At 46.5% G+C, this 25989-nt stretch overlaps 1 protein-coding gene across 1 annotated transcript in view; it reads left to right on the top strand.

Moving 5' to 3' along the window:
• Positions 1-743: 743 nt before the first annotated feature.
• Positions 744-25989, top strand: part of Glt8d2 (glycosyltransferase 8 domain containing 2) — a 29283-nt gene continuing 4037 nt past the window's right edge. Inside the window, exons 1-8 of the mRNA XM_045151661.1 lie at positions 744-939; positions 9657-9701; positions 12124-12216; positions 17393-17564; positions 19999-20116; positions 21559-21643; positions 22710-22822; positions 25234-25400. Of these exons, the coding sequence (XP_045007596.1) occupies positions 9683-9701; positions 12124-12216; positions 17393-17564; positions 19999-20116; positions 21559-21643; positions 22710-22822; positions 25234-25400 (767 nt within the window). The 5' untranslated portion in view covers positions 744-939; positions 9657-9682. The remainder of the gene's footprint in view (positions 940-9656; positions 9702-12123; positions 12217-17392; positions 17565-19998; positions 20117-21558; positions 21644-22709; positions 22823-25233; positions 25401-25989) is intronic.

Raw genomic sequence — 25989 nt, 5'->3', positions numbered from 1 at the left:
AATAAAATTACATGATCCCAGGCAAAGTGCTGCTACCATCCCTGGATTTCTGAAGATCAATGTCAGATATATAGAGAGTAGGGCAGATTGCTACACAGACAAATTCCCTGCCTGATTCCTCCCCACTTTTATTATTATTTTTTAATGTTCAGTTATTTGAAAGAGAGACAGGGAAAGAGAGGCACAGAAAGAACATAAATATGGGCACGCCAGGGCCTCTAGCCACTGCAAATGAACTCCAGATGCATGTGCCACCTTGTGCATCTGGCAGTATGTGGGTCCTGGGGAATTGAACCTGGGTCCTTAGGATTCCCAGGCAAGCACCTTAACTACTAAGCCATCTCTCCAGCCCGCGGTCCGGTTTGGCTTCTCGAGGATGGCGTTTTCAGAGTGCTCGAGAGTTCAGGAGCAGCAAGTAGCCATGAAGGTTCCCAACATCAGCACGGAATTGACTTCATTTCTCTTTGAAAGTTTCCCTTCCACCCACAGCGTGATAGAAGTTTTACTCCCCAAACAAGCATTTGCTCTTCTCTGGTTTGGAATCTTTTCCCCAGAACAGCCTTATTTTGAAGAGAAGGCAGCGAGGGGAAGCGGGGCCCATCCAGACCGGCCTCCCTGCGCGCTGAGCACATCTGGAAGTGGTTCCAGGGGCCGCCTCCCTCTCCCTCCCCCCCCCCAACCCGCCGCCCCTGGATTCCCAGCTGGAGGAGTGGAAGAAACCCGAGCTGTTCAAAGTCAACGCAAGCACTTGGGGTTCGCGGAGGGGAGGTAGATTCGCCTGGAGACGGAATATTGGTCTTGGGTGGGGCTCTCCAGCCCTTTGGGATTTCAGCGGGGAAGCGAGGCAGCCCCCTCCGCTGGGCCAACCACAGTTTGAACGTTCTGCCCCGCAGCGGTTCTGGACCCAGGAGCCCCAAAGCCTCCTTCACCATCCATCAGGTAAATAGAGGAAGTTGCGAGCAGCGTGCTGTCCTTGCGCTTTACCTCGCCAATCTGCAGCAGCCCTTTATTTTGCTAGACTCAAGGTAAATCAGAGATGATAGACTGCCCCACACAAACTTGGCCTCCAGAATCCTCTAGGTTCTTGTGGGTTTTTTTTTTTTTTTTTGTATCTGTGGCACTTTAGTGGAAATAATAATAATAATTATTATTATTATTATCATTGTCATTATTATTTCGCTATTTCTGCAAACCCAAGGTGCCCAATGTACAAAGTTTTCACATTTTGGACTTTTTTTTTTGCAGGCTAGTGTGTATGCTCTCCCCCGCCCCCCCCAAAATAGTGTGGTTTGCTGTTTGCATGGAGATCAGCAATTAGATAGGACAAGGATTTAATGCAAGTATGTTTTTGAGCCACAAATGACTTGAACTGCGATTCATGTTTTTGGAATCTATCCTAAGAAGCTGTTCTGAGGCCTCCCTACCCAACAAGAGAACTGGCAGCTGTGGAAATCAGTAGGAGGTTTTAGTGTTAAGTAAAGTAGCCGCAGTGTTTGTGTTGAAAATACTTTTCAACATTCAAAAATGTCTTCTATTTCCTTTACCAGTATATGTAATGTGTTAGATAAGCCCAGTAAATATATAAAACCTGATATCTAATTTTTTTTTGGTTTTTTTTTTTCAAGGTAGGGTCTCGCTCTAGCCCAGACTGACCTGTAATTCACTATGTAGTCTCAGGGTAACCTCGAACTCACAGCAGTCCTCCTACCTCTGCCTCCCAAGTGCTGGGATTAAAGGCATGTGCCACCACGCCTGGCTAATTTTTTTTTATTTTAGGTATGTTCTCGCTCTAGCCCAAGCTGACTGGGAATTCAATATGTACTCTCAGGGCGGCCTTGAATTCATGGCAAGCTCCTACCTTGGCATCCCAAGTGCTGGGATTAAAGGCGTGCACCACCATGCTCAGACAGATACATAATTTTTGACATGTGTGAAGAAGGGATAGTAAACACAGAGGTCCTCTATAAGAGAGACAACGATGGTACCCAGCCCTCTGGATGTGCTATGGGAAAAGATCCGCCCTGCAGCTGTTTGGCCCCGTGAAGCCCACTATCCAAGTGATTTTGGTTGGCTGCTCGGTTTCGAAAGTCGTCCTTTTCCTCCGAATGTTTTGGCATTGCACTTCTGTGCAATATCCTTTCTCTGTTACATAATGGAATTCCAGGCCTTCCTCTCATGCAGCCCGCAGTAGAGTTGTGCCTGGCAGTGGTGAGAGTGTGGGTTCTGAGGGCAGACTCATGGGGTCATCTCTGCTGCCATGCACAAGCTTTCTAAGCTTGACTCGACTCAGGGCACATTAGATTGCACGTGTCTACATTTCTTTCTTTCTTTCTTTGTTTTTTCAAGGCAGGGCCTCACTGTGGCCCAGGCTGACCTGGAATTTAACTATGGAGTCTCAGGGTGGCCTCGAACTGACAGCGGTCCTCCTACCTCTGCCTCTCAAGTGCTGGGATTAAAGGCGCGCACCACCACGCCCTGCTTAAGACATGTTTGTTAAGCCACAGCTCTCATAGTTATCATTTACTTCCTGAGGAACATGGTCTCTAAATGCTTCTTTCACCTCAGCATTTTCCAAAGAAGGTTCTTCACTCAGAAGGACCCAGTCCCATGGGAAAAGTAGTACTGTAAACCTCTGAAAGACCTCCACGCATAGGAACACGTTAAAGCTCTGGAGAAGTCCCGCAACCAAGAATTCCAGTTAAGGATGCTCAGCACGGCCGTCCCCAAAGGCGCACGCTTATCACACAACCGCTGGAAGCGTTTCTTGGCGCATGCTCTGGGAGCTCCTTCTGGCCACCCTTGTCCATTTTGGCTTCTACTATAAACGTCCTCCTTTATACCTCCCCCGGTGACCATCTAAGGGGCTGTCTTGTTCTTCCTTCCTTAGTACTATGGTTCAGATGTGATTTGTCCTCAAGTTCAAGTGCTAGAGGCTTGGTTCTCATGTCAGCATTGGGAGATGGCGTAGAAGTTATAGGAGAGATGGAGCCTCCTGGAAGATGGATGCATCCTGAAGGCACCCATTTGTCCAATGACAGAGCTCCTGATAGTCCCACTAGCGTGCATAGCCTCTCATATCTAAATCACTCAACAATAACTTTTAGGTGCCTGTGCCTTTATCTCCCCTATTCCCTTTTGATTACCAGATCTTTTCCAGTTCCTCCTTTTTTGCACCCATGGCAGACATGATTAATCAACTATTATCCCATCCTTTTTATTTTATTTATTTTAAAGCTTTTTATTTTATTTTATTTATTTACTTGAGAGAGACAAAGGCAGAGAGAGGGGGAGAGAGACAGTGGGCATGCCAGGGCATTCAGCCATTGCAAACGAACTCCAGATGCATGCGCCATCTTGTGCATCTGGCTAATGTGGGTCCTGGGGAATCAAACCTGGGTCCTTTGGCTTTGCAGGCAAGTACCTTAACCGCTAAGCCATCTCTCCATCCCCAAAGCTTTTTAGATATTTACTTATGAGAGGGAGAGAGAATGGGCATACCAGGCCCTCTAGCCACTGCAAATGAACTTCAGACAAATGTGCCACCTTGTTCACCTGACTTTACATGGGAATCAAACCTGGGTCATTTGGCTTTGTTGGTAAGTGCCTTAACCACTAATCCATCTCTCCAGCCCCATATATATATATATATATATATATATACATATACATATACATACATATACATATACATATATATGCATATATATTTTTATATATACACACACACACATGTGTGTGTGTGTGTTTGCAAGCAGAGTGTGTGTTAGTATTAGTGGGCCTGGATTTCTTGCCACTGCAAGAAAAAAGAAATGGACTGGCATGAGCAGAAGGATATGGCACAGAAAGAAATGAAAGTTTCAGGAGCCAGGCATGGTGGTGCACACCTTTAATCCCAGCACTAGGGAGGCAGAGGTAGGAGAATCGCCATGAGTTTGAGGCCACTCTGAGACTAAATAGTGAATTCCAGGTCAGCCTGGGCTAGAGTGAGACCCTGCCTTGAAAAACAAAAGAAGAAAGAAAGGAAAGTTTCTGGCTGGATATGGTGCCCCTTCAGCTGCAGTTGTTTGAGAGCCTACTACCACTGATGTTGGGCCAGTTGTTTTGCATCAGGACAGAAGAAAAAGATGTTGACTCTCTTCAAAGTAAAGGACCTGAATGCCGAAAGAGTGCTGTGCTCTCCTGCATTAACTTGGTACTATGGAAGTGTAACAAATGTAGGAAACAGAGCGTCATTGGATTTGTAGTATGGCTTGTTTTTTCCCCCAATTTTTACTAACAACTTCCATCATTATAAAAAATACCCCATGGTAATACCCTCCCTTCCCCCACTTTCCCCTTTGAAACTCCATTCTCCATCATATCCCTTCCCCATCTCAATCAGTCTCTCTTTTAATTTTGATGTCATGATCTTTTCCTCCTCTTATGATGATCTTGTGCAGGTAGTGTCAGGCGCTGTGAGGCCATGGATATCCAGGCCATTTTGTGTCTGGAGGGAGCACGTTGTATAGAGTCCTACCCTTCCTTACATTCTTTCTGTCACCTCTCCCACATTAGACCCTGAGCCTTGGAAGGTGTGATAGAGATATTGCAGTACTGAGCACTGTGGTCACTTCTTTTCAGCACCATGATACCTTCTGAGTCGTCCCAAGGTCACTGACATCTGAAAAGAGAAGATTCTCTACCAAAAGTGAGAATAGCATTAATATAAGGGTATGAACATTAAGAGAAGTGCTTACTGGGCAGGTTGATAAGCATAGTATATACATTTAGCCAGACAACAGCAGGTGTTACACCCCTAGGGCTCATGACTACCCCTGTTTTAAGTTTTCAGTATCAGGGATGTATTCCCTCCCATGGAGCGGGCCTCTAGTCCAATTAGAGGGCAGTTGGTTTCCACCGTGGCAGACATGCCACTATCGCACTGGTTGGCGCATTTGGCCTGGTTGGCCAAAATGAGGCTTGCAGTGTTCACTGTTGAGTATCTTCCCTGGTGATTTCTCTTTCTCCCATTGAACTGCATGCAGAATGGCTTCTTCCAGCTTTCTGTCAGCTGGTCTACATAGAGGAGGTTATCATCTCAGTTTCAGTGGCCCAAGTATGTGGAGTCTTCAGCAATAGGGTCTTACCATTTATTCCTGGTGGGAAGCAGCATGGCTTGTGTTTTTTGTTTTTTTTGTTTGTTTTTTTTTTTTTTAATGGCCACTGGGGAATGTGAGGCAGGGGTGTTAGAGTCGCTGTGTGAAGGTGTGATGGAGCCATGAGGTTGCAGTGGAGGCCTCAGGATTCTTGAAATGCCAGGACTGTGGGACAGCTGCCAAGGCAATCTGTGGGCTTGGGGTGAATTGTTCCTTTAGGCTGTGAACAGCCCAGCTGGAGGCATGGAATTGAAACCCCAGAGACTTTGTTGTGGGTCTCAGGTGGACATGGAACTGTAACTTGATGCCTGTCCTGTTTGTTTTAGATCTTGCATTGGTTCAATCTGTCCTTCATATGCCCAGTACCACCTTTTGCAGTATGAATGTCTCTGTGCTATTATGTGGTTTTGGTTTTACAGATTCAGAGTTAAGAGCCTTTGGACTGTGGGGACATGTGCACAGCATTGGGATTTATAAAAATTCCAAACTTTTTTTTTTGAGGTACAGTCTCACTCTAGCCCAGGCTGGCCTGGAATTCACTATGTAGTCTCAAGGTGGCCTCAAACTCACAGTGATACTCCTACCTCTGCTTCCCAAGCACTGGGATTAAAGGCATATGCCACCATGCTCGGCTCAAACTTTTAAGAAATATTTATTTGCAAAGAAAGAGAGAGGGAATGGGTGCACCAGGGCCTCTAGGCACCGCAAATGAACTCCAGATTCATGTACCACTTTGTGCATCTGGCTTTATGTGGGTATGAAGAATTGAACCAGGGTTGTTAGCCATTGCAGGCAAGTGCCTTAACTGCTGAGCAATCTCTCCAGTCCACTATGGGGACTTTTTAAGTTGGACTGAATGCATTGTATTTTACATCATGAATTATGACTTTATGAAGGCAGGGGAAGAATATAGAAGTTTGAATCAAGTGTCCCCAATAAACTCATGTGTTTTGGGTACTTGGTCCCTAGCTGGTGCCAATTTGGGAGGTGGAGGCTTATTGAAGGAGGTGTATTGTTGGAGATGGGCTAAGGGATGCTATAGACAGGTCCTCCTTGATAGAGTTTGGCTCACATTCCTGCTAATGTTTTTCACCTTCTGTGGAAGAAGTGATGTCCAGCCTCAGCTCATGCCATGCTTTCCCCTGCCATCATAAAAAAGCTTCCCCTCAAGACTGTTGGTGCAGTCAGCTTCACATTGCTGGCAGAAATCACCCGACCAAGAGCAACTTGTGGGGGAAAGAAAAAGGTTTTATTTGGCTATTTGGCTGACCGACTCAAGGGGAAGCTCCACGATGGCAGGGGAAAACGATGGCATGAGCAGAGGGTGGACACCACTCCCTGGCCAACATAAGGTGGACAACAGGAACAGGAGAGTGTGGCAACCACTGGCAAGGGAAAACTGGCTGTGATACCCATAAGCCCACCCCCAACAATACACTGCCTCCAGGAAGCGTTAATTCCCAAATCTCCATCAGCTGGAAATCTCGCATTCAGAGCGCCTAAGTTTATGGAGAACACCTGAATTAAACCACCACAACTGTAAAACAAAATAAAAACTTTCCTCTCTTGAGCTGATTTTTGTCAGGTGCTTTATCCTAAAACTGAGAAGGTAACTACAACAGACACCCTGAAATAAGCCTAAAATACAAAATTTAAAACTCTGGGCTAAAGCCAGGCATGGTGGCATGCAACTTTAACCCCAGCACTAGCACTTGGGGAGGTAGGGGTAGGAGGATTGCTGTGAATTTGAGGCCAATCTGCAACAACTGAGTTCTAGATCATCCTGAGCTAGAGTGAGACCTTACCTAGAAAAACAAACAAATAAACAAATAAGAAGGTCTGTAGAGATTGCTCAGTGGTTAAGGTGCTTACCTGCAAAGCTTGGCAACCAGGATTCAATTCCCCAGTAGCATGTAAAACCAGATCCACAAAGTTATGCATGCATCTGGAATCTGCAGTGGCTGGAGGCTCTGGTGTACCCATTCTCTCTGTCTGCTTCTCTTCTCTCTATTGGTCTCTGCTTGCATATAAGTAAAAAATATAGGGAGATGGCTCAGCAGTTAAAGGCACTTGTTTGAGAAACCTGATGGCCCTGGGTTCCTCAATACCCACATAAAGCCTGATAAACAATGTGGCACATGCATCTGGAATACATTTGTAGTGGCAAGGGGCCCTGGTGCACCCATTCTCTCTCCTTGCAAATAAGTAAAATATTTTTTTAGCTTACTTGCAAGCAGAGAGAGATACAGAGAAGAGAGACAGAGAATAGGCACTCCAGAGCTTCCAGCTGCTACAAATGAACTTTAGTTGCATGCTCCACTTTGTGCATCTGGCTTCATGGGTACTGGGGAATTGAACCTGGCTCCTTTGCAGGCAAGTGCCCTAACCCCTGAGCAATCTCTTCAGCACTAAAATACAATATTAGAAAGAACTTTAAATTATTTTATTTATTTACTTAATTGAGAGAGAGAGATGAAGAGAGATAAAATGGGCACCCCAGAACCTCTAGCCACTGCAAATGAACTCCAGCTGCATTTGCCACTTTGTGCATCTGGCTTTATATGGGTACTGGGGAATTGAACCTGGGTCCTCAGGTTTGGCAGGCAAGTGCCTTAACCACTGAGCCATCTCTTCAGCCCTTAAATATTTTTTTTTCTTGTTTTTCAAGGTAGAGTCTCAATCTCTAGTCCAGGCTGACCTTGAATTTACGATATAGTCTCAGGGTGGCCTCGAACTCACAATGATCCTCCTACCTCAGCTTCCCGAGTGCTGGGATTAAAGGCGTATGCCATCATGCCCATGAGTTCAAGGCCACCCTGAGACTCCATAGTGAATTTCAGGTCAGCCTGGGCCAGAATGAGATCCTACCTCGAAAAACCAAAAAAAAAAAAAAAAAAAAAAAAAAAAAAAAAATTGGGGGCTGGAGAGATGGCTTAGCAGTTAAGCGCTTGCCTGTGAAGCCTAAGGACCCCAGTTCAAGACTCGTTTCCCCAGCACCCACGTTATCCAGATGCACAAGGGGGCGCACACATCTGGAGTTCGTTTGCAGTGCCTAGTGGCCCTGGCATGCCCATTCTCTCTGTCTCTTTCTGTCTGTCTGTTGCTTTCAAATAAATTTAAAAAAAAAATTTTTTTGAAGGGGTGGAGAGATTGCTTAATGGTTAAGTCACTTACCTGCATAGCCAAAGAACCTAGGTTCGATTCCCCAGGATCTATGTAATCCAGATGCGCCAGGTGGTGCATGCGTCGGGAGTTCTTAAAAAGAAAAGGAAAAAATGGAATTTTGGTCTGGAGAGATGGCTTAGTGGTTAGGGCCCTTGCCTGCGAAGCCTAAGGACTCATGTTCGACTCTCCAGGTCCCATGTAAGCCAGACACACAAGGTGACACAAGTGCATAAGGTCACACGTGCACATAAGATGGCCCATGTGCCCAGAGTTTGATTGCAGTGGCTGGAGACCTGGGCATGCCAATTCTTCCTCTTTCTCATTAAAAAAAATACAAAAAAAAAAAAAAAAGGAATTTTAACTATTGTTCATGGCATGCACAGAATGAAGTTAAAATGTAAATGTTAGGAGCTGGAGGGATGGCTTAGTGGTTAATGTGTTTGCCTGCAAAGCCAAAGGACCTTGGTTTGATTCTCCAGGACCCATATAAGCCAGATGCACAAGGTCGTGCATGAATCTGGAGTTCATTTGCAGTGGCTGGAGGCCCTGGTGTGCCCATTCTCTCCCTCTCTCCCTCTCTCCTTCTGTGTGTGTGTGTGTGTGTGTGTGTGTGTGTGTGTGTGTGTGTGTGCCTCTTTCCCTCTATTGCTCTCTCAAATAAATAACTAGATAAAAATTAAAAAAAGAAAGGGTGGTCTGTTTTAAAATGTGTTAGGAGCTAGGGAGATGGTTCAGTGGATAAGGTGCTCTCTGCTCAAAATGAAGCACCCCATGTGAAAGCTCGAGGTCCCAGTAGGCTTTCGTAACCCCAGCATGCTAGTGCTAATGGGAGACGGGAGGTGGAGACAGGAGACTTTCCTGACAGCTCATGGTGGGAGCAGCAAGAACAGGAGAGCAAAATTCCAGATTGAGAACTGGACTGTTCTGGACAGGTGAGGACTGACCTGAAAGTTGCCCTCTGGCTTTCACATGTGCACTATAGCATACGTGTATCTGTAGTCACATGCACATATATAAAACACACATAAATAAATAACAAAAGAAAATTTAGGCCAGGCATGGTGGGGCATACCTTTAATTCTAGCATTTGGGAGGCTGAGGTAGGTGGATCATCATGAGTTTCAAGGCCAGCCTGATGCTACAGAGTAAGTTCCAGGTCAGCTTGAGACCCGGCCTAGAGGGAAAAAAATGTACATATACACATATATTTCTTCCCAGAATTCCAGATGCAGACTTGTAGAGGGTGACTGCACACTTCACAACATAGCAGACTTTCAAAGAAGATATAGTTCTTGACACTTGATGGCTTTTGAGTTGATTCCTTTTCGAATGACATTTTATTCATCAAACCCACAGGTTTCGGTTCTTATTCATGTGGACACATGGCTCTGTTACGAAAAGGTAAGAGACGAACTTTTTTAAAAAAATTATTTAAATTAGTTAATTGATTTGAGAGAGAGAGAATGGGTGCGCCAGGGCCTCTAGCCACTGCAAATGAACTCCAGAAGCATGTACCACTTTGTGCATCTGGCTTATGTGGGTACTAGGGAATCAAACCTGGGTCGTTAGGCTTAGTAGGCCAGCACATTAACAGCTAAGCCATCACCCTAGCAACCCCCCTTTTTTGTTTTCTTTGACGTAGGGTCTCACTCTAGCACTGACCTGGAATTCATTATGTCATCCCAGGCTGGCTTCGAACTCACAGTTATCCTTCTACCTCTGCCTCCCAAGTACCAGTAAGATTTTCTTTAAATTGACTTGTGTCTGGAATTTTGTAAGTATATACTTTATAATAGAAAGTTTTTATCCTTACAGTAAATGGAATAAGATAGATCTCTTATCATAAGAAGATGATTTCGAAAGTGTGTTCAAATACAAGCATGCTGCTCAGTTCTGAGTAGACTTTGTTGCTTGCCTACACATGAGGTGGGAAAGCATGGCCTTTCCACACAGTGATTTAGTGCCGTTCACCTCTGTGGACACAAACTACCGTAGTCATCTCATGCACACGTTGTGTAACATGTTCCACATCTAAGAAATTCTGTCCCATACTCCTCTGCTTCTTGGTAGATCCCAAGGGCAAGAATTAATGTAGAACAGGGGAGATGTAGAACTAGAAGATGCAGTGAGGTCTTCTAAGGCCTTATCCTGGGCACGATTTTTTAAAATTTATTTTATTTATGAGAGAGGGAGAAAGGACGAGAATTGGTGTGCCAGGGCCTCTAGCCTCTGCAATTGAACTCCAGATACATGCGCCATGTGTGCATGTGTGACCTTGTACATCTGGTTTATGTGGGCTCTGGGGAGCTGAACCTGGATCCTTAGGCTTCACAGACAAGCACCTTAACCACTAAATCATCTCCACATGTCCTTAACCAGTAGTTGAATTAATTGAAAAGCAAGTTTTTGGTTTTCTGCTTGCTTGCTAGCTTGTGTGTGGTGTATGCTGTATATGTGTGTATGGTGTGTGTGTGTGCGTGTGCGTGCACAGTGTGTGTCCATGTGGTACACATGCGTACCTTTGCGGCAGGGTGCCTTCACCCGCAGAGGCTGGATGGGACACTAGGTGTCCTGGTGCATCGCTTTTCCACCTGTTCTTTAATTTTAATTTTTTTTTTTTTTTTTTTTTGGTTTTTCAAGGTAGGGTCTCACTCTGGCCCAGACTGACCTGGAATTCACTATGGAGTCTCAGGATGGCCTCAAACTCACAGCAATCCTCCTACCTCTGCCTCCCGAGTGCTGGGATTAAAGGCATGCTCCACCACGCCCTGCAATTTTTAATTTTTTAAATTTTTTTTTGTTTATTGTTATTTATTTATTTGAGAGTGAGAGGCAGATAGAGAGGGAGGGAGGGAGAGAATGGGCATGCCAGGGCCTCCAGCCACTGCAAATGAACTCCAGATGCGTGTGTCCCCTTGTGCATTTGGCTAACATAGGGCCTGGGGAATCAAGCCTCGAACTGGGGTCCTTAGGCTTCACAGGCAAGCGCTTAACTGCTAAGCCATCTCTCCAGCCCTAATTTTTAATTCTTTTGTTTATTTTTATTTATTTATTTGAGAGCGACAGGCAGAGAGAGAGAGAATGGGCACACCAGGGCCTCTAGCCACTGCAAATGAACTCCAGACACATGTGGCCCCTTGTGCATCTGGCTAACGTGGGTTTGGGGAATCAAGCCTAGAACCAGGGTCCTTGGGCTTCACAGGCAAGCGCTTAACCGCTACGCCATCTCTCAGCCCTTCTACCTGTTCTTACTTGAGCCAGAGTCTCTTACTGATCCTGGGCCTTGCCTTTTTTCATGAGCTCTGGTGATTCTCAGGTCTCGACTTGCCAAGGAACTGGGTTGCAGACGTGGGTGGCCACGCCCAGCTGATTATGTGGGTCCTAGAGAGATTTGAACTTGAGTGGTCTCTTTGGCACCCATAGGCGCTTGTGCTTGCATAGGAAATGCTTGAGCTACCTCTCCAGCCCTGAAAGGCAACAGTTCTCACAGCTCAAGACATGTGTTCATAATGAGGACAAGATCATAACAAGTATTACATGCATGTGGGCTTTACCCATGACAGAACATTCATGCAAAGGCAGCCTGGTGTGGTGATTAAGCTTGCAGCCTGTGCCATCAGACTGCCTGGGTTTAGCACTGGCCTTCCTCACACTGCTCTGTGGGTCCTGGACCGCGCGCACCAGGTCAGGGCATCGCTCCATGTGCAATGTGCTCAGAGAAAGGCCCAGGCTGCCACGTGCTCTGTATGTCTGCTCCCTCCGCCATCCTGATCTCCCCAAGGGGCTCATGCTGGACTCTGACGTGCCTCCATTTTCATTTCAGTTAACCAAGTGCTGCTGTTCCTTCTGATTTTGACCCTTTGTGGGATTCTGTACAAGAAAGTTCGTAAGGAGGCCGTGCTCAAGCACGAAGCAGGTAAGCAAGCTTGCGTCCATCGCCGCAAGGCACCAAAGAAGGTGGTTCCAGTGTGTTCCATTGCGTCCTTTCAATGACTGGGCTCGGGGACCAGTGACAACTTGGTTAGCTTCCAAGGAACCTACTTGTTTGGTTGTGCTGTGGGATGATCAGCGTCATCCAAACTGTAACCTACATTAAGATTCCCATGGAGGGCTTGGGATGCGCGTGGTTGTATACTTGTAATCCCACTGTGTGGAGTTTGCAGAAGGAGGATCTCCAGTTTGAGGCAAGTTTGGCTGGCCTGAGCCACATTGTGAGACCCTTTCTCAAACAAACTAGCAAAATAAAACCTGCCACTAGGCTCAGCCTGAGAGATTTAGAATCATAGGTATGGAATGGGACTTGAGGACTTGTATTTCTTTCTTTCTTCTTTTTTTAATGTATTTGAGAGAGAGATAGAGGGGGAGAGAGACAGAGGGAGAGGGCAAGAAAATGGGTACACCAGGGCGTCCAGCTGCTACAAACTCTAGATACATGGGCCACCTCGTGCATCTGGCTTACATGGGCCCTGGGGAATTGAACCAAAGTCTTTTGGCTTTGCAGCAAGTACCTTAACCACTAAGCTATCTCTCTGGCTCGGGACTTGCATTTCTGATAAGCACTGAGTTGATGCTGATGTTCTTGGTTCTTGTGCCCATGTTGAGAGGACTGTCTTGCGTCCCATCCCTTTGGAGCCTCTTGACAGTTTGCTTGTGAGAATTTCCCCTTCTCTCCTCTCCCTGCTGGTACATCAGCTGCTCAGACAGCTTCATTAAACTCAAGTTTAAAATGATCCTGAGCCGGAGAGATGGCTCAGTGGTTATGTGCACTTCCTGAGTAAGCATGAGGGCCTGAGAGGTGCTGAGATCACCTGAGTTCAAATCTTTAAAACCCACTTAGCCGGGCGTGGTGGCGCATGCCTTTAATCCCAGCACTCAGGAGGCAGAGGTAGGAGGATCGTCGTGAGTTCAAGGCCACCCTGAGAATACATAGTGAATCCCAGGTCTGCCTGGGCTACAGTGAGACCCTACCTCAAAAAAAAAAAAAAAAAAAAAACTTAAATAACTGGGCATGGATACCCATATCTGTAACCCCAGTCTTATAAGGGTTGTTGGGGCCCACAAATGGTAAGCTCTGGAATCAGTAAGAGACTCTGTCCCAAGGAAAACCAGGCTGCTGAGTGGCAGAGGGGGGCACCCAACGTTCTCCCACAGATACATGTCAGTGCACAGGGAGCCACATCAGTACGTACACATGCATACACCATACGCACCACGCACACGCCACACCTCACATGCAAAACACATGCAAAAAGAATGACCCTATGATCCAGGCATGGTGGTGTACACCTTTAATCCCAGCAACTGGGAGGCAGAGGTAGGAGGAGGATTGCCGTGAGTTCGAGGCCACCCTGAGACTCCATAGTGAATTCCAGGTCAGCCTGGGCTAGAGTGAGACCCTACCTCAAAAAAAAAAAACAAAAACAACAAAAAAAAGAATGACCCTATGGCCTCATCCAATTGCACTGAGAGCCCTGTGTCCCTCCTCAAGGGTGAGTGACACAAAATAGCACTTTCACAAACCCCAAATGCACACAAAACCAACCCCACTCTCTCTGTGTGTCTGTCTTTCCCCTTTGTGTTTGCAAATAAATTAAAAAAAAAAACAATTTTAATTATTTAGTGTGGTGTGTATTTGTGTGTAAATGTGTGTGTTTAAGTGTGGGCATGCATATGTTATGGCACATGGGTGGAGGTCAGAGGACAGTTGTTCAGCACTCTGAGTTTCAAGGAAATTTTCCTGTCTTCACCGCCCTTCTTATTGAAAAAAAAAAAAGTTTCTATTTATTTATTTGCAAGGGAAGGGAGAGAGAATGGGCATCCCCGGGCCTCTTGCTACTCCAAACAAATCCCATATGTGTGTGCCGCTTTGTTTGTGTAGTGTTCTGTGAGTCCCGGGGAAACACAAGGGGCTGGCAGGCTTTGCAAGCAAGTGCTTTTAACCCCTGTGTGATTTCCCAGCCCTTCACCTCCCTTCACGCTGTAGGAGCGCTAGGATTACAGAAGTCCATCACAGCTTCCAGCTTTTTATGTGGAGTTTGGGGATTTGAACCCAGGTCCTGAGAGTTGCGTGGCAAGTGCTGCGTCCTCTGAGCTCCCTCCCTCGCCTCCTCACAGTGACTCTCCAGCCAAGGCAGGCCTGTGCTCACAGAAGGTAGGTTGGTGGTCACTGGGAGAAGGTAGTAGGAGTGGATGGCTGCAAAACAGCTCCATGCAGGTGTTCCACAACTGGATTGTGCCCAGTGTGGTGGCACACGCCTTTAATCCCAGCACTTGAAAGGCCGAGGTAAGAGAATTGCTGTGAGGCCAGCCTGGGACTACATAGTGAATTCAAGGTCAGCCTGGGCACAAACAAACAAACAAACAAACAAAACAGTAGAGGGCTTTCACATGTGAATTTTGGGGAGGGACATAATGGAAACCATCACAGAATCTCTATTTTACCTCAGTAACCTTTGAGGGATCAAGAGAAGAGAGGCAAGGTGTGAGGGGTGGAGAGAGTTGGAAATACCAGGTTAAATGTCCTCTCTTGGACTGGAGAGATAGATCGTTTGCCTGTGAAGCCTAAGGACCCCGGTTCGAGGCTCAATTTCCCAGGACCCACATTAGCCAGATGCACAAGGGGGCGCACGCGTCTGGAGTTCCTTGCAGTGGCTGGAGGCCCTGGCACACCTATTCTCTCTCTCTGCCTTTCTTTCTGTCTGTCGTTCTCTCTCTCTCTCTCTCTCTCTCTGCTTGGAAATAAATAAATGAATAATAAATAAACATTTAAAGAGAGAGAGAAAATGGGCACTCCAGGATCTCTAGCCACTGCAAATGGAATTCCAGATGCGTGTACCACTTTGTGCATCTGGCTTAAGTGGGTACTGGGGAATGGAACCAGGCAGTTGAGCTTTGAAGGCAAACACCTTAACCACTGAGCCATCTTCCCAGCCTCCAGGCCTTCTTTGATTCAGCCTGAAGGCTTTTTATTTTGGTTTTTCAAGGTAGAGTCTTGCTCTAGCCCAGGCTGACCTTTGAATTCACTTTGTAGTTTCAGGATAGCCTTGAACCCATGGTGATCCTCCTACCTCTGACTCCAGAGTGCTGGGATTAAAGGTGTGTGCTACCATGTCCAGCCAGGCTAAAGTTTTTTTTTTTTTTTGTTATTTTTATTTATTTATTGGAGAGTGACAGACAGAGAGAGAATAAGGCAGATAGAGAGAGGGAGAGAGAATGGGCGTGCTAGGGCCTCCAGCCACTGCAAATGAACTCCAGATGCATGCGCCACCATGTGCATCTGGCTTATGTGGGTCCTGGGGAATCGAGCCTCAAACTGGGGTCCTTAGGCTTCACAGGCAAGCGCTTAACTGCTAAGCCATCTCTCCAGCCCCAGGCTAAAGTTTTTACAGGAGGAAAGTTTCTAAGGATAGCTCAGTTGGTAAAATGCTTGCCTTGCAAGCATGAGGGTCTAAGATCAATCCTCAGAACCAGGTGTTGTGAGGCCTCTGGGGAGGCAAAGACAAGAGGATCCCTGGGGTTTACTGGCCAGCCAGTCTAGCCTACTTGACAAGTTCTAGGCCAATTAGAGACCCTGTCTTTATTTACTCATTTATTTATTTTATTTGAGAGAGAGGAAGAGGGAGAGAGAGAGAATGGGCATGCCAAGGTCTTTAGCCATTGTAAATGAACTGCAGACGCATGTGCCACCTTATTCATCTGGCTTCTGTGGGTCCTGGGAATTGAACCTAGGTCCTTTGGCTTTGCCCAGGGCTAGAAGTCCTGGCATGCTCATTCTCTCTCTCTCTCTCTTGCTCTATGCTCACAAATAAATGAATAAAATATTTAAAGTTAAAAGTTAATAATAAGCTGGGCGTGGTGGCGCACGCCTTTAATCCTAGCACTCGGGAGGCAGAGGTAAGAGGATCGCCGCGAGTTTGAGGCCACCCTGAGAATACAGAGTGAATTCCAGGTCAGCCTGGGCTAGAGTGAAACCCTACCTCAAAAAAAAAAAAGTTAATAATAATAAATTTTAAAAGGCTGGAGAGATGGCTTAGTAGTTAAGGTGTTTGCCTGCAAAGCCAAAGGATCCCAGTTCAATTCCCCAGGACCCACATAAGCCCAATGCATCAGGATTGCATGCATCTGGAGTTCATTTGCAGTGGCTGGAGGCCCTGGCTTGCCCATTCTCTCTCTCTCTCTCTCTCTCTCTCTGTCTCCCTCTCTCTCCTTCCCTCTTTCTATCATAAATAAATAAATAAATAGTTTTTTTTTTTTTTTTAAGTTTAAAAAGAAGAAGAAGAATCCCAACATTTTTATTCAGGCATAGTGACTCATGCCTGTAATCCCAGCACTCAGGACCAGAGACAGGAAGATCTTTTAGAGTATGAGATCAGCCTGAGCTGTAGCAACTTTGAGGCAAGCCTGGGCAATTTAGTAAAAACCTCTTAAAAGAAAAAAAAAGCACCCCTCAAGTCTAAATTCTTTTTACTATAATTGTGGCATGTTTCTACTTTTTTTTTTTTTTTTTTTTGAGAGTGACAGGCAGAAAAAGAGGCAGAGAGAAAGAGAGAATGGGCGCATCAGGGCCTCTAGCCACTGCAAATGAACTCCAGACACATGCGCCACCTCATGCATCTGGGATCCTTCAGCTTCACAGGCAAGCACTTATCTGCTAAGCCATGTCTCCAGCCCCTACTATTTATTTTTATTTATTTGAGAGAGAGAGAGAGAGAGAGGGAGAGGAAGAGGGAGAGAGAGAGAGAGAGAGAGAGAGAGACAGGATGGACATGTCAGGGCCTCTGGCCACTGCAAACGAACTCCAGATACTCTTGTGTCACTGTGTGTGGCTGTCTTACTCGGGTGCTGGTGAATCGAACCTGTGTCCTTTAGGCTGATGAAGGCAAGCGCCTTGACCCCTAAGCCATGTCTTCATGAAGCCCCATGTTTGCTAGTTTCGTGGGGCATCACCCGTCTTCCCCCGGGTGAAACGGGCTGGGCAGGTCGGTGGGTCCCACAACCTAACCGGTGCAGCCTCCCCCAGGACTGCGGAAGAGGAGTTAAGCTCCCCTCCCACCAAACTTCACGCGCCTCGTCACTGGTTTGGATGTTTGCAGAGGACGGTGCGGAGCCGGCGGAGGACGCGGACGAGGAGATCCCGGTGGTGATCTGCGCGGCCGCGGGGCGGGTGGGCGCCGCCATGGCCGCCATTAACAGCGTCTACAGCAACACGGACGCCAACGTCCTCTTCTACGTGGTGGGGCTGCGCAGCACGCTGTCCCGAATACGGTGATTCGCGCCTTGAGTCTGCTCTTGCTGTTTGTGAGGGGCGGGGGCCAGAGGGAGAGAGTGGGTGCTCCAGGGCCTCCTGCAAACGAACTCCAGGCTCATGCACCACTTTGTGCATCTAACTTTACATGAGCGCTGGGGGAATCGACCCCAGGGTGGCTGACTTTGCAAGCAAGTGTCTTTAGCTACTGAGCCATCTCCCCGGCCCTGGTTTTTTTTTTTTTTTAATAATTTTTTTTGGTTTATTTTTATTTATTTATTTGAGAGCGACAGACATAGAAAGAGGCAGAGAGAGAGGGAGAGAGAATGGGCGCGCCAGGGCTTCCAGCCACTGCAGACGAGCCCCCTTGTGCATGCGGCTAACGTGGGTCCTGGGGAATCGAGCCTCGAACCAGGGTCCTTAGGCTTCACAGGCAAGCGCTTAACCGCTAAGCCATCTCTCCAGCCCAACCAGCCCTGTTTTTTAAAAAAATGTATTTATTTATTAATTTGCAAGGAGAAAGGGGGTGGGGAAAGAGAGAGGCGACCGGGGGGTGGGGGGAAAATATGAATATGGGTGCACCAGGGCCTGTAGCCACTGCAAACGAACTCTTGATGCATGTCCACCACGTGCATCTGGCTTATGTGGGCACTGGGGAATCAAACCTGGTTTATTAGTTTTCCTAGGCAAACACTTTAAATGCTAAACCATCTCTCGAGCCCCAGTTGTTTTTTAATTTGCATTTTCTTCCTTCCTTCCTTTCTTTTTCTGTTTTCCGAAGTAGGGTGTCCCTATAGCCCAGGCTAACCTGGAATTCATTATGTAGTGTCAGGCTTGCCTCAGACTCATGACAATCCTCCTTCCTCTGCCTCCCAAGTGCTGAGATTAAAGGTGTGTGCCACCACACTTGGCAGCATTTCCTTGCTTTAAATGAGCTCCCTTCTTTTCAAGATTGGTAGCTGTCCTTAGAATGTCCTGAGTTCACCTGATGACCTGACACATGTGTGTTGTCTAGCTGAGAAATTGCCAACAAAGCCTCATTGAGCCTGTAGGGCAAGGCCCATGTGCAGGCATATGTTCTGCAGATGTGAATTGTTTAATGAGTTAAAGAACCCTGTCATGTAGCTTATCGGAAAAGTCTTTCAAAAAAAATGTGTTCTTCCCTGAGGCTGAAACTGGGGGGTCAAAGTCTGCCTGGGGGCTGGAGAGATGGCTCAGCGGTTAAGGCACTTGCCTGTGAAGCCTAAGGACACAGGTTCAATTCCCCAGTACGCATGTAAGTCAGATGCACAAGGTGGCACATGCATCTGGAGTTTGTTTGTGGTGGCTAGAAGCCCTGACCAATTTTCTTTCTCTCTCTGCTTCTCACTCTCAAATTAAAAAACAAAACAAAACATTTTTAAAAGGTCTGCCTGGGCTACAGCAGAAGATCAAGGCCAGCCTGGGCAACTTAGTGAAATCCTGTCCCAAAACAGAAAGTTGGGACTAGGGAGATGGCTCAGCAGTTAAAGGAACTTGCTTGGAAAGCCTTCCAGCCTGGGTTCAGTTCCCCAGTACCCCCATAGGGCCAGATGTACAAGGTGGTACATGCATCTGGAGACCCTGCCAGCTTCATTCTCATTCTGTTTCTCTCTCTGATTGCAAATTAATAAAAAAAATTAAAAATAATGACAATAAAAGTTAAAAGAGGGCTGGGGGGAGGTGAAGCACAGTGGTAGAGTAATATGTAAGGATCTGAGTTCAATCCCCAGTACTGCAGGAAGCAAAATGTATTCTTTGCTTTCTTTTTTTAAATATTATTTATTTATTTATTTATTTGAGAGTGACAGAGAGAGAAAGAGGCAGATAGAAGGAGAGAGAGAGAATGGGCACGCCAGGGCTTCCAGCCACTGCAAACGAACTCCAGACGCGTGCGCCCCCTTGTGCATCTGGCTAACGTGGGACCTGGGGAACCAAGCCTCGAACCGGGGTTCTTAGACTTCACAGGCAAGCGCTTAACTGCTAAGCCATCTCTCCAGCCCTATTCTTTGCTTTCTTAATCTGAGAGGGAGTGAAGAGAGACTGAAAAGATTCAGAGAGACAAAGGTAAATTGAAGCCATCCTTGGAGCCATCAGAATTAGAAAGACTTCAGTCAAAGCGGAAGGCTCTGAAGGCCCCATTCTATAGTGTATCTGAGTTCTTGGAGAATATTTGGATGTAGGCATTTTTGGTTGTTACCATCTTGCTTTATTTCCTTTGTGAGTGAGGGAAGCCAAAATGGGAAAGATTTGAAGCCAGGCACCAGATGAGGAAGCATCCAGAAAGAGGGCTGTGTAGACCAACCCCCAGGAGTTCACATGCAGTTAGTTTACTAGCAGACTAGCCCTGGGCAGTAGATAAAGGAGGTCTGATCTGAAGTGTATAGCAGAGGTGTTTTTTTTTTTTTTTTTCTTTTCTTTCTGTCATCTCTATAGAAAATGGATCGAGCATTCTAAACTGAAAGAAATAAACTTTAAAATTGTGGAATTCAACCCCATCGTCCTCAAGGGGAAGATCCGACCAGACTCATCAAGGCCTGAGTTACTCCAGCCTGTGAGTAGGAGTCAGTCACACATGCGCTGGGAACAGTCCCGGGTCCTTGTCACTGTGCAGCTCTCACCGTGGGATGCACGTGGGGGAGACACTCAAGGCCTCCTAAGTGCTAGGCCATCATGAAACTGCCTATTTATAAGAAACCTCCTGCCCCAGGATGGATCGAAGGTAGTCTGTACAACATAATGAAGCCATTAAAAAGAAATGAGGCAGAAAACATGTCGGCTACACTTATATGTATGAATATGTCTGTGGGTGGGTGTTGGGGGGTGGGCCAGGTAGTGAAGCCAGGACAAAATATGCACAGCCCCTAGGCTGTTGTATGTGCTGTGTTACAGTTAACTCGGAGCCTCCCAGAAGCTAAGGACACCGGCAGGGTGTTGGATTACATGTCACAGTGCTGCCCACAAGCATATTTTCAGGAGACACCAACGTCTTTGCTTGCATTGGAAATCTTAAATATTTCCTTGCAAAGGGACTCTTCCCTGCCTGAAGAGTGCTGTTTCTGATGGCAGATCCACAGACTCTGTAGCTGTGCTTATTACACTAATTCATCCTTGAAAATTTGCTGAATTCTGAGCCCTTTGACTGCATTATGATCTTTCTCGAATTCCAGATATTTGTCAGAATACCTGCTGAATTAGGACAAGTAAGCATGTTATTAACGAAATGCTAAGATTCCTTCCAACTCACGCTTCCAACTCAAGAAGCTAAAAAGAGGTTGAGGGCTAAAGAGATGGTTTAGCCATTAAGGAGCTTGCCTGCAAAGCCTAAGGGCCTGTGTTCGACTCTCCTGTTCTCTCCTAAACCAGACGCATAAGGTGACGCAAGTGTGCAAGGTTGCACATGCGCACAAGGTGCGTCTGCAGTTGGATTGCAGTGGTTGGAGGCCCTGGTGCGACCAGTTCTCTCTCTCTTTCTCCATCTGTCTCTTGCATTAAAAAAGAAAGAAAGAAAGAAAAAAGCCAGTCTGTTGGGCTTGCCTCAAAAAAAAAAAAAAAAAAAAAAGAGAAAAAAAGAGGTTGAGCTTGTTGCTGGGATGATACTCCTGTGCTTTTGTGTGTACCCGGGTGCTTCTTCAAGCCTGGTGTCCCTGAGAGTTCTGGAAATGATGGGAGCGAGAGGAAAGCAGTCGGTGTGTGTCCTAGAAGACTCACGAGGGCGCGTTGGCAATCCCATAGCAGCAGTTTACAGAAAGGGGCGTGACTCCGGCCTCGGTGGGTGGATTTGGATCTGGGACAGTTGTGGAGGTGCCAGCATTTGCCTCGGCTCCAGAAACCAGAGAGATCAGTCACTAGGATCCTGGCGGGAAGCATCACAATAGCCTGATATATTCCCTCCAGCCATGGGGCCCCACTGAGACCACGGTTAAAACCGACTCTCCAGCACCTCCCAGAAGACTCGGAGCCTTTCCCTCACCATGGTTTCCTTTGTTTTCACAGCTGAACTTTGTCCGATTTTATCTCCCCCTGCTTATTCACCAACATGAGAAAGTCATCTATTTGGACGATGATGTCATTGTGCAAGGTACTCTCACTGACTGCCAAGAGAGAAAGAACCCTGGGAAGGGCTCAGCTGTCAAGTAGGACTGATGACTGTCTTAACTGATTTGGACGCTTTTGGAAGAGGGAGTTCAGGGACTGGGGAGGTGGCTCAGCAGGTAAGAGCACTTGCGGTGCAAGCACGGGAACCAGAGTTCCATCCTCGGCACACTATGTGAAAAGCCACACATGCCTGTGCACACGCAGAGACAAGTGCATCACCGCTGGGGCTCACTGGTCAGCCAGTCTAACCAAAAAAAAAAAAGGTGGGGGGAGCAAGCTGCGGGTTTAGTGGGAGACTCTATCTTTGTTTTGTTTTGTGTTTTGAGTTTTTTAAACACACACACACACACACACACACACACACACACACGACAGCATTGTTGTAAAACTAGGCCAACTTTGAAAGCAGGGTTTGATACTTCCCTGGACAATGCACTTGACTTTTGTAGGCCACTCTCTGGTTGTCAAGTCTGCAGTAAATTCCTTGGCAGTCTCTCTGTCTAGAAATAAAGTGTCACTGATGTCATTCTTTTTGTTTGTTTTTTAAAATATTGTTTATTTATTTGCAAGGAGGAAGAGAAAGAGATAGAATGGGCGTGTCAGGGCCTCCTGCTGCTGCACACTAACTGCAGATGCACCCACCACTTTGTGCATCTGGCTTTATGTGGGTACGGGAGAACTGGATCCAGGCCATCAGGCTTTGCAAGCAAATGCCTCTAACCACTGAGCAATCTCTCCAGCCCCCATGGAGGACATTCTTAGGAGGATGTAGTTTGGGTGTGTCAGTGTGTTCTGTCTCTTCCACATGCAAAAAGGGTAAGCACTGTCGCAGTGCCCACACAGCAACCCAGACCTGACCAGTGTTGCTCTGAACTTACCCGATGGATTTCTAAATTGGCACAAACTAGTCTTATGAAGCAAATCGTCATGGTACAGGAAATTAGGGGGCCCTAGGCTCTTTCCCCTAGCGAAGTCAGGAATTCTTTGAGTTCTGAGGCTCAATCCAGCCCTAAAAATGTGGCCCATATTAACTGCACTTCCAAATTCAGGTGATATCCAGGAGCTGTATGGCACCACTTTGGCCTTGGGCCATGCTGCAGCCTTCTCGGATGACTGCGATTTGCCCTCTGCTCAGGACGTCGACAGGCTTGTGGGGCTGCAGGTGTGTACACGGCCCTGGAAATCTCACCTTCGCCCTTCTCCTCTGGCACCTTCTCCTTCCTTCCCAGAAACTCAAAATGAGCCCAGTCTATGCATGCAAAGCCCTGACAGCCGGTGGGAACTGCCAGGAGGTGAGGCAGCCGGCTTGCCATTCACGTCCAAGGTCCTTTCCTCACCAACTCAGGCAGTTAATATAAGCCTGCAAAATCCCACGTTCCTAATCCAAAACTCTGCACCCTTACTGTCTGCTCTGTCGTGGTCCTGTGCGCGGAAGTGCAGTAACGGGAGGTTGAATTATCTAGTGTGGAGAAAACGATGGATGGCTCTAAGTCCCTTAAAAAAAAATTTATTTACATGTGTGTGTGAGAGAGAGAGAGAGAGAGAGAGAATGAAAGAGGGAGAGAGAATAGGTGTCCCAGGGCCTCTAGACTCTGCAAGTGAACTCCAGACACACGGCCCACCACGTGCCTGGTTTACTTGGGTCCTGGGGAATCAAACGTGGGTCCTTAGGCTCCACAGGTAAGCGCCTTAACGGTCCTCTAAGTCCCTCTTAATCTCACTCCATGCTGCGTGTCAATACTTGATGAGCCTGATTCTATTTGCAGAGTTTTGACTATTGCTTTTTTTTTTTTTTTTTTTTTGTCCTTCCTTCCTGAACAGGAAAACATGACTTTTTTTTTCAAGGTTAAAGGCCTCTTTGCCTTAGTAGAAATGAAGAAATTAGAACCTACATATGTAAGGCTGGAATTTAAAAACAGTATCTTTGAAATACAAGGTACTATTAGGAGTTGAATGCTGTTGATCAGAGTTGTAGCAAGTCATTTTATATGCAGCACATTCGAGGCATAGGCTCCGGGCCCAGCCCCAACTTCATCAACATCTTGGTACTGTAACTTGGTACTTTGTCTTTGGACAGGTTATGATTTTAAACAGTTGGCCCTGCCACCATGTGTCCATTACAGGTATCAACAGTATTTCCTGTGTATTATTGTGAGAATAAGTTAGTGACTATATACAGTTGTTATGTGCAGCTAATGCGGTATGTAAAGCTCTTGGAGCAGTGCCTGGGAAGTAATTCCATTCCTGTCATCACATCACACTGGGGTAGACTATGACAGTCCCATCTCATACTTCCTTCACTCAGCTGCTTACTGAGGGCTTACCATGTGCCCAACCTGGTTTTAGATCCTGGTGAAACAGTAAATACTAGGTTTCTTTCCAGCTTTTGTGCAGCTTATAGTCGCTTGAGAGGAGATAGATAGTAAGGAAAGAAAAATACTTGACAGAGTGCCAGAGTTGGGTGGGGTTGAATTTTTTCAAGTTAATTTATTTGCATGTGTGTGTTGCGGGGAGGGCACATCAGGACCTCTTGCTGTTGCAAATACATGTCTTTCCAGCTTGGGAATTGAACATTGGCTTTGCATGCATTTACCTGTAACTACTGAGCCTTCTCCCCAAGCCCTGGAATTGAATTTTAAATAGGGGGACCAGGGAGGGCTCCATGAGATGGGGCTGTTGAGGGAAGCTCCTCAGAGCTGTTTTAGGGGAAGAAACATTCCAGGAACAAGCAAGGCAGGTACAAGGGGTTTGAAATGAGGGTGCATCTGGTACTCTGCTGGAGTAAAGATTAGTGTGGGTGAATTAAGGCTGAAGGCTAACAGAAGGGAATCGAATGTGCTGCTGTTTTAGGGATTCTGGTCTTTGTGTTTGTGGTTCTGGGAACCAAACCCACGGCCTCATGTATGCTTGGCACGTGCTGTATCACTGAGCTATCCCCTAGTCCTGGATTTTATTCTGAACGAGTAAGTCATTGGAAGAGCCTTGAGGTGAGTGACAGGGACACAGGTGAGCAGGAACGATGAGTGGTAATTATAGCCTGGGTCAGGAGGCAGCAGAGGACGCAGGGCCTGGGGCTTCCTTCCGGAGGTATTTTGAAACTGGGATGGACAGACAGGATTTGCCAGTGGATTTGAACAAGAAATAAATAGGAAGTCACGGGTGGTATAATGGCCTTGGGGATTTTTGGCCCAAATAACTCAAAACTGTACTGAGGTGGGCAGGTTGCACAGAAATGGCTTTGGGACAGGCTTGGGGTCTGTTTTGGCCGCTAGCGGTCTTGGCATCTCACAGGCACCACCGACCCGGCGCATGTGGCTGGAGTTGGAAGGCTGAGGTCAGGGTGCAGGCAGATGGAGTGCAGGGTCCAGATACAGGATGAGGCTGAGCGAGTTAGGAGAGACAAGAGCAGGTGCTGGGACCCAGAACTGGAGGACCCAGCATCCAGAGGTTGGAAAACCAGACGAAAGCGGCAAAGGAATGTCGGAAGCTGCCGTGTGGCATAGGAGGGATACACAACGGCTTTGGGAACATGACCATTTCTAAAACAAAAGATCCTGCCCTACTCTTTTGTAGACCACATACATGGGCTATCTGGACTACCGGAAGAAGACCATCAAGGACCTTGGCATCAGCCCCAGCACCTGCTCTTTCAATCCTGGTGTCATTGTCGCCAACATGACTGAATGGAAGCATCAGCGCATCACCAAACAGCTGGAGAAGTGGATGCAAAAAAATGTGGAGTACGTCCGTGTTGGCCTTGCTGCCACCATTGTCCCAGGCTCAGAACAAATGAGGCAGCTAGGTTTCTAAGCATTGCTCAGCGTTAGAAAAATCTGAGGTCATACTCTCTTTTTTTTTTTTTTTTTTTTTTTTTCAGACTTTCTTACAGAGCCTTGGTGGACAAAGAAAAGGGGAGTATAGATGAAAATCTTTCCCCAAATGATATTAATCTGAAGAATGGAGATCCTGTGGGAAAAAGAGCCCCTCATACATTTCTCTAAGAAGTTAGAAAAACCTTCATTTAGTAAAATTTCTTTTTAAAAAATTTTTATTAGCATTTTCCATGATTATAAAAAAAAAAAATCCCATGGTAATTCCCCCCAACACTTTCCCCTTTGAAATTCCATTCTCCATCATATTACCTCCCCATCTCAATCATTGTACTTACATATATACAATATCAACCTATTAAGTACCCTACTCCCTTCCTTTCTCTTCCCTTGTTAACTTACTGGCATAAAATTTCTTTATAGATTTCTTTTTCTGTTCTTTTATTTATTTGAGGTAAGGGAGAGAAACAATGGGTGTGCCAGGGTTGCTTACTGCTGC

The sequence above is a fragment of the Jaculus jaculus genome, chromosome 6 (genome assembly GCF_020740685.1).
Source record: "Jaculus jaculus isolate mJacJac1 chromosome 6, mJacJac1.mat.Y.cur, whole genome shotgun sequence".
NCBI classification, from domain to species: Eukaryota; Metazoa; Chordata; class Mammalia; order Rodentia; family Dipodidae; genus Jaculus; species Jaculus jaculus.
The sequence above is the reverse complement of the archived record's forward strand: the minus strand, read 5'-3'. Positions and strand labels throughout refer to the sequence as shown.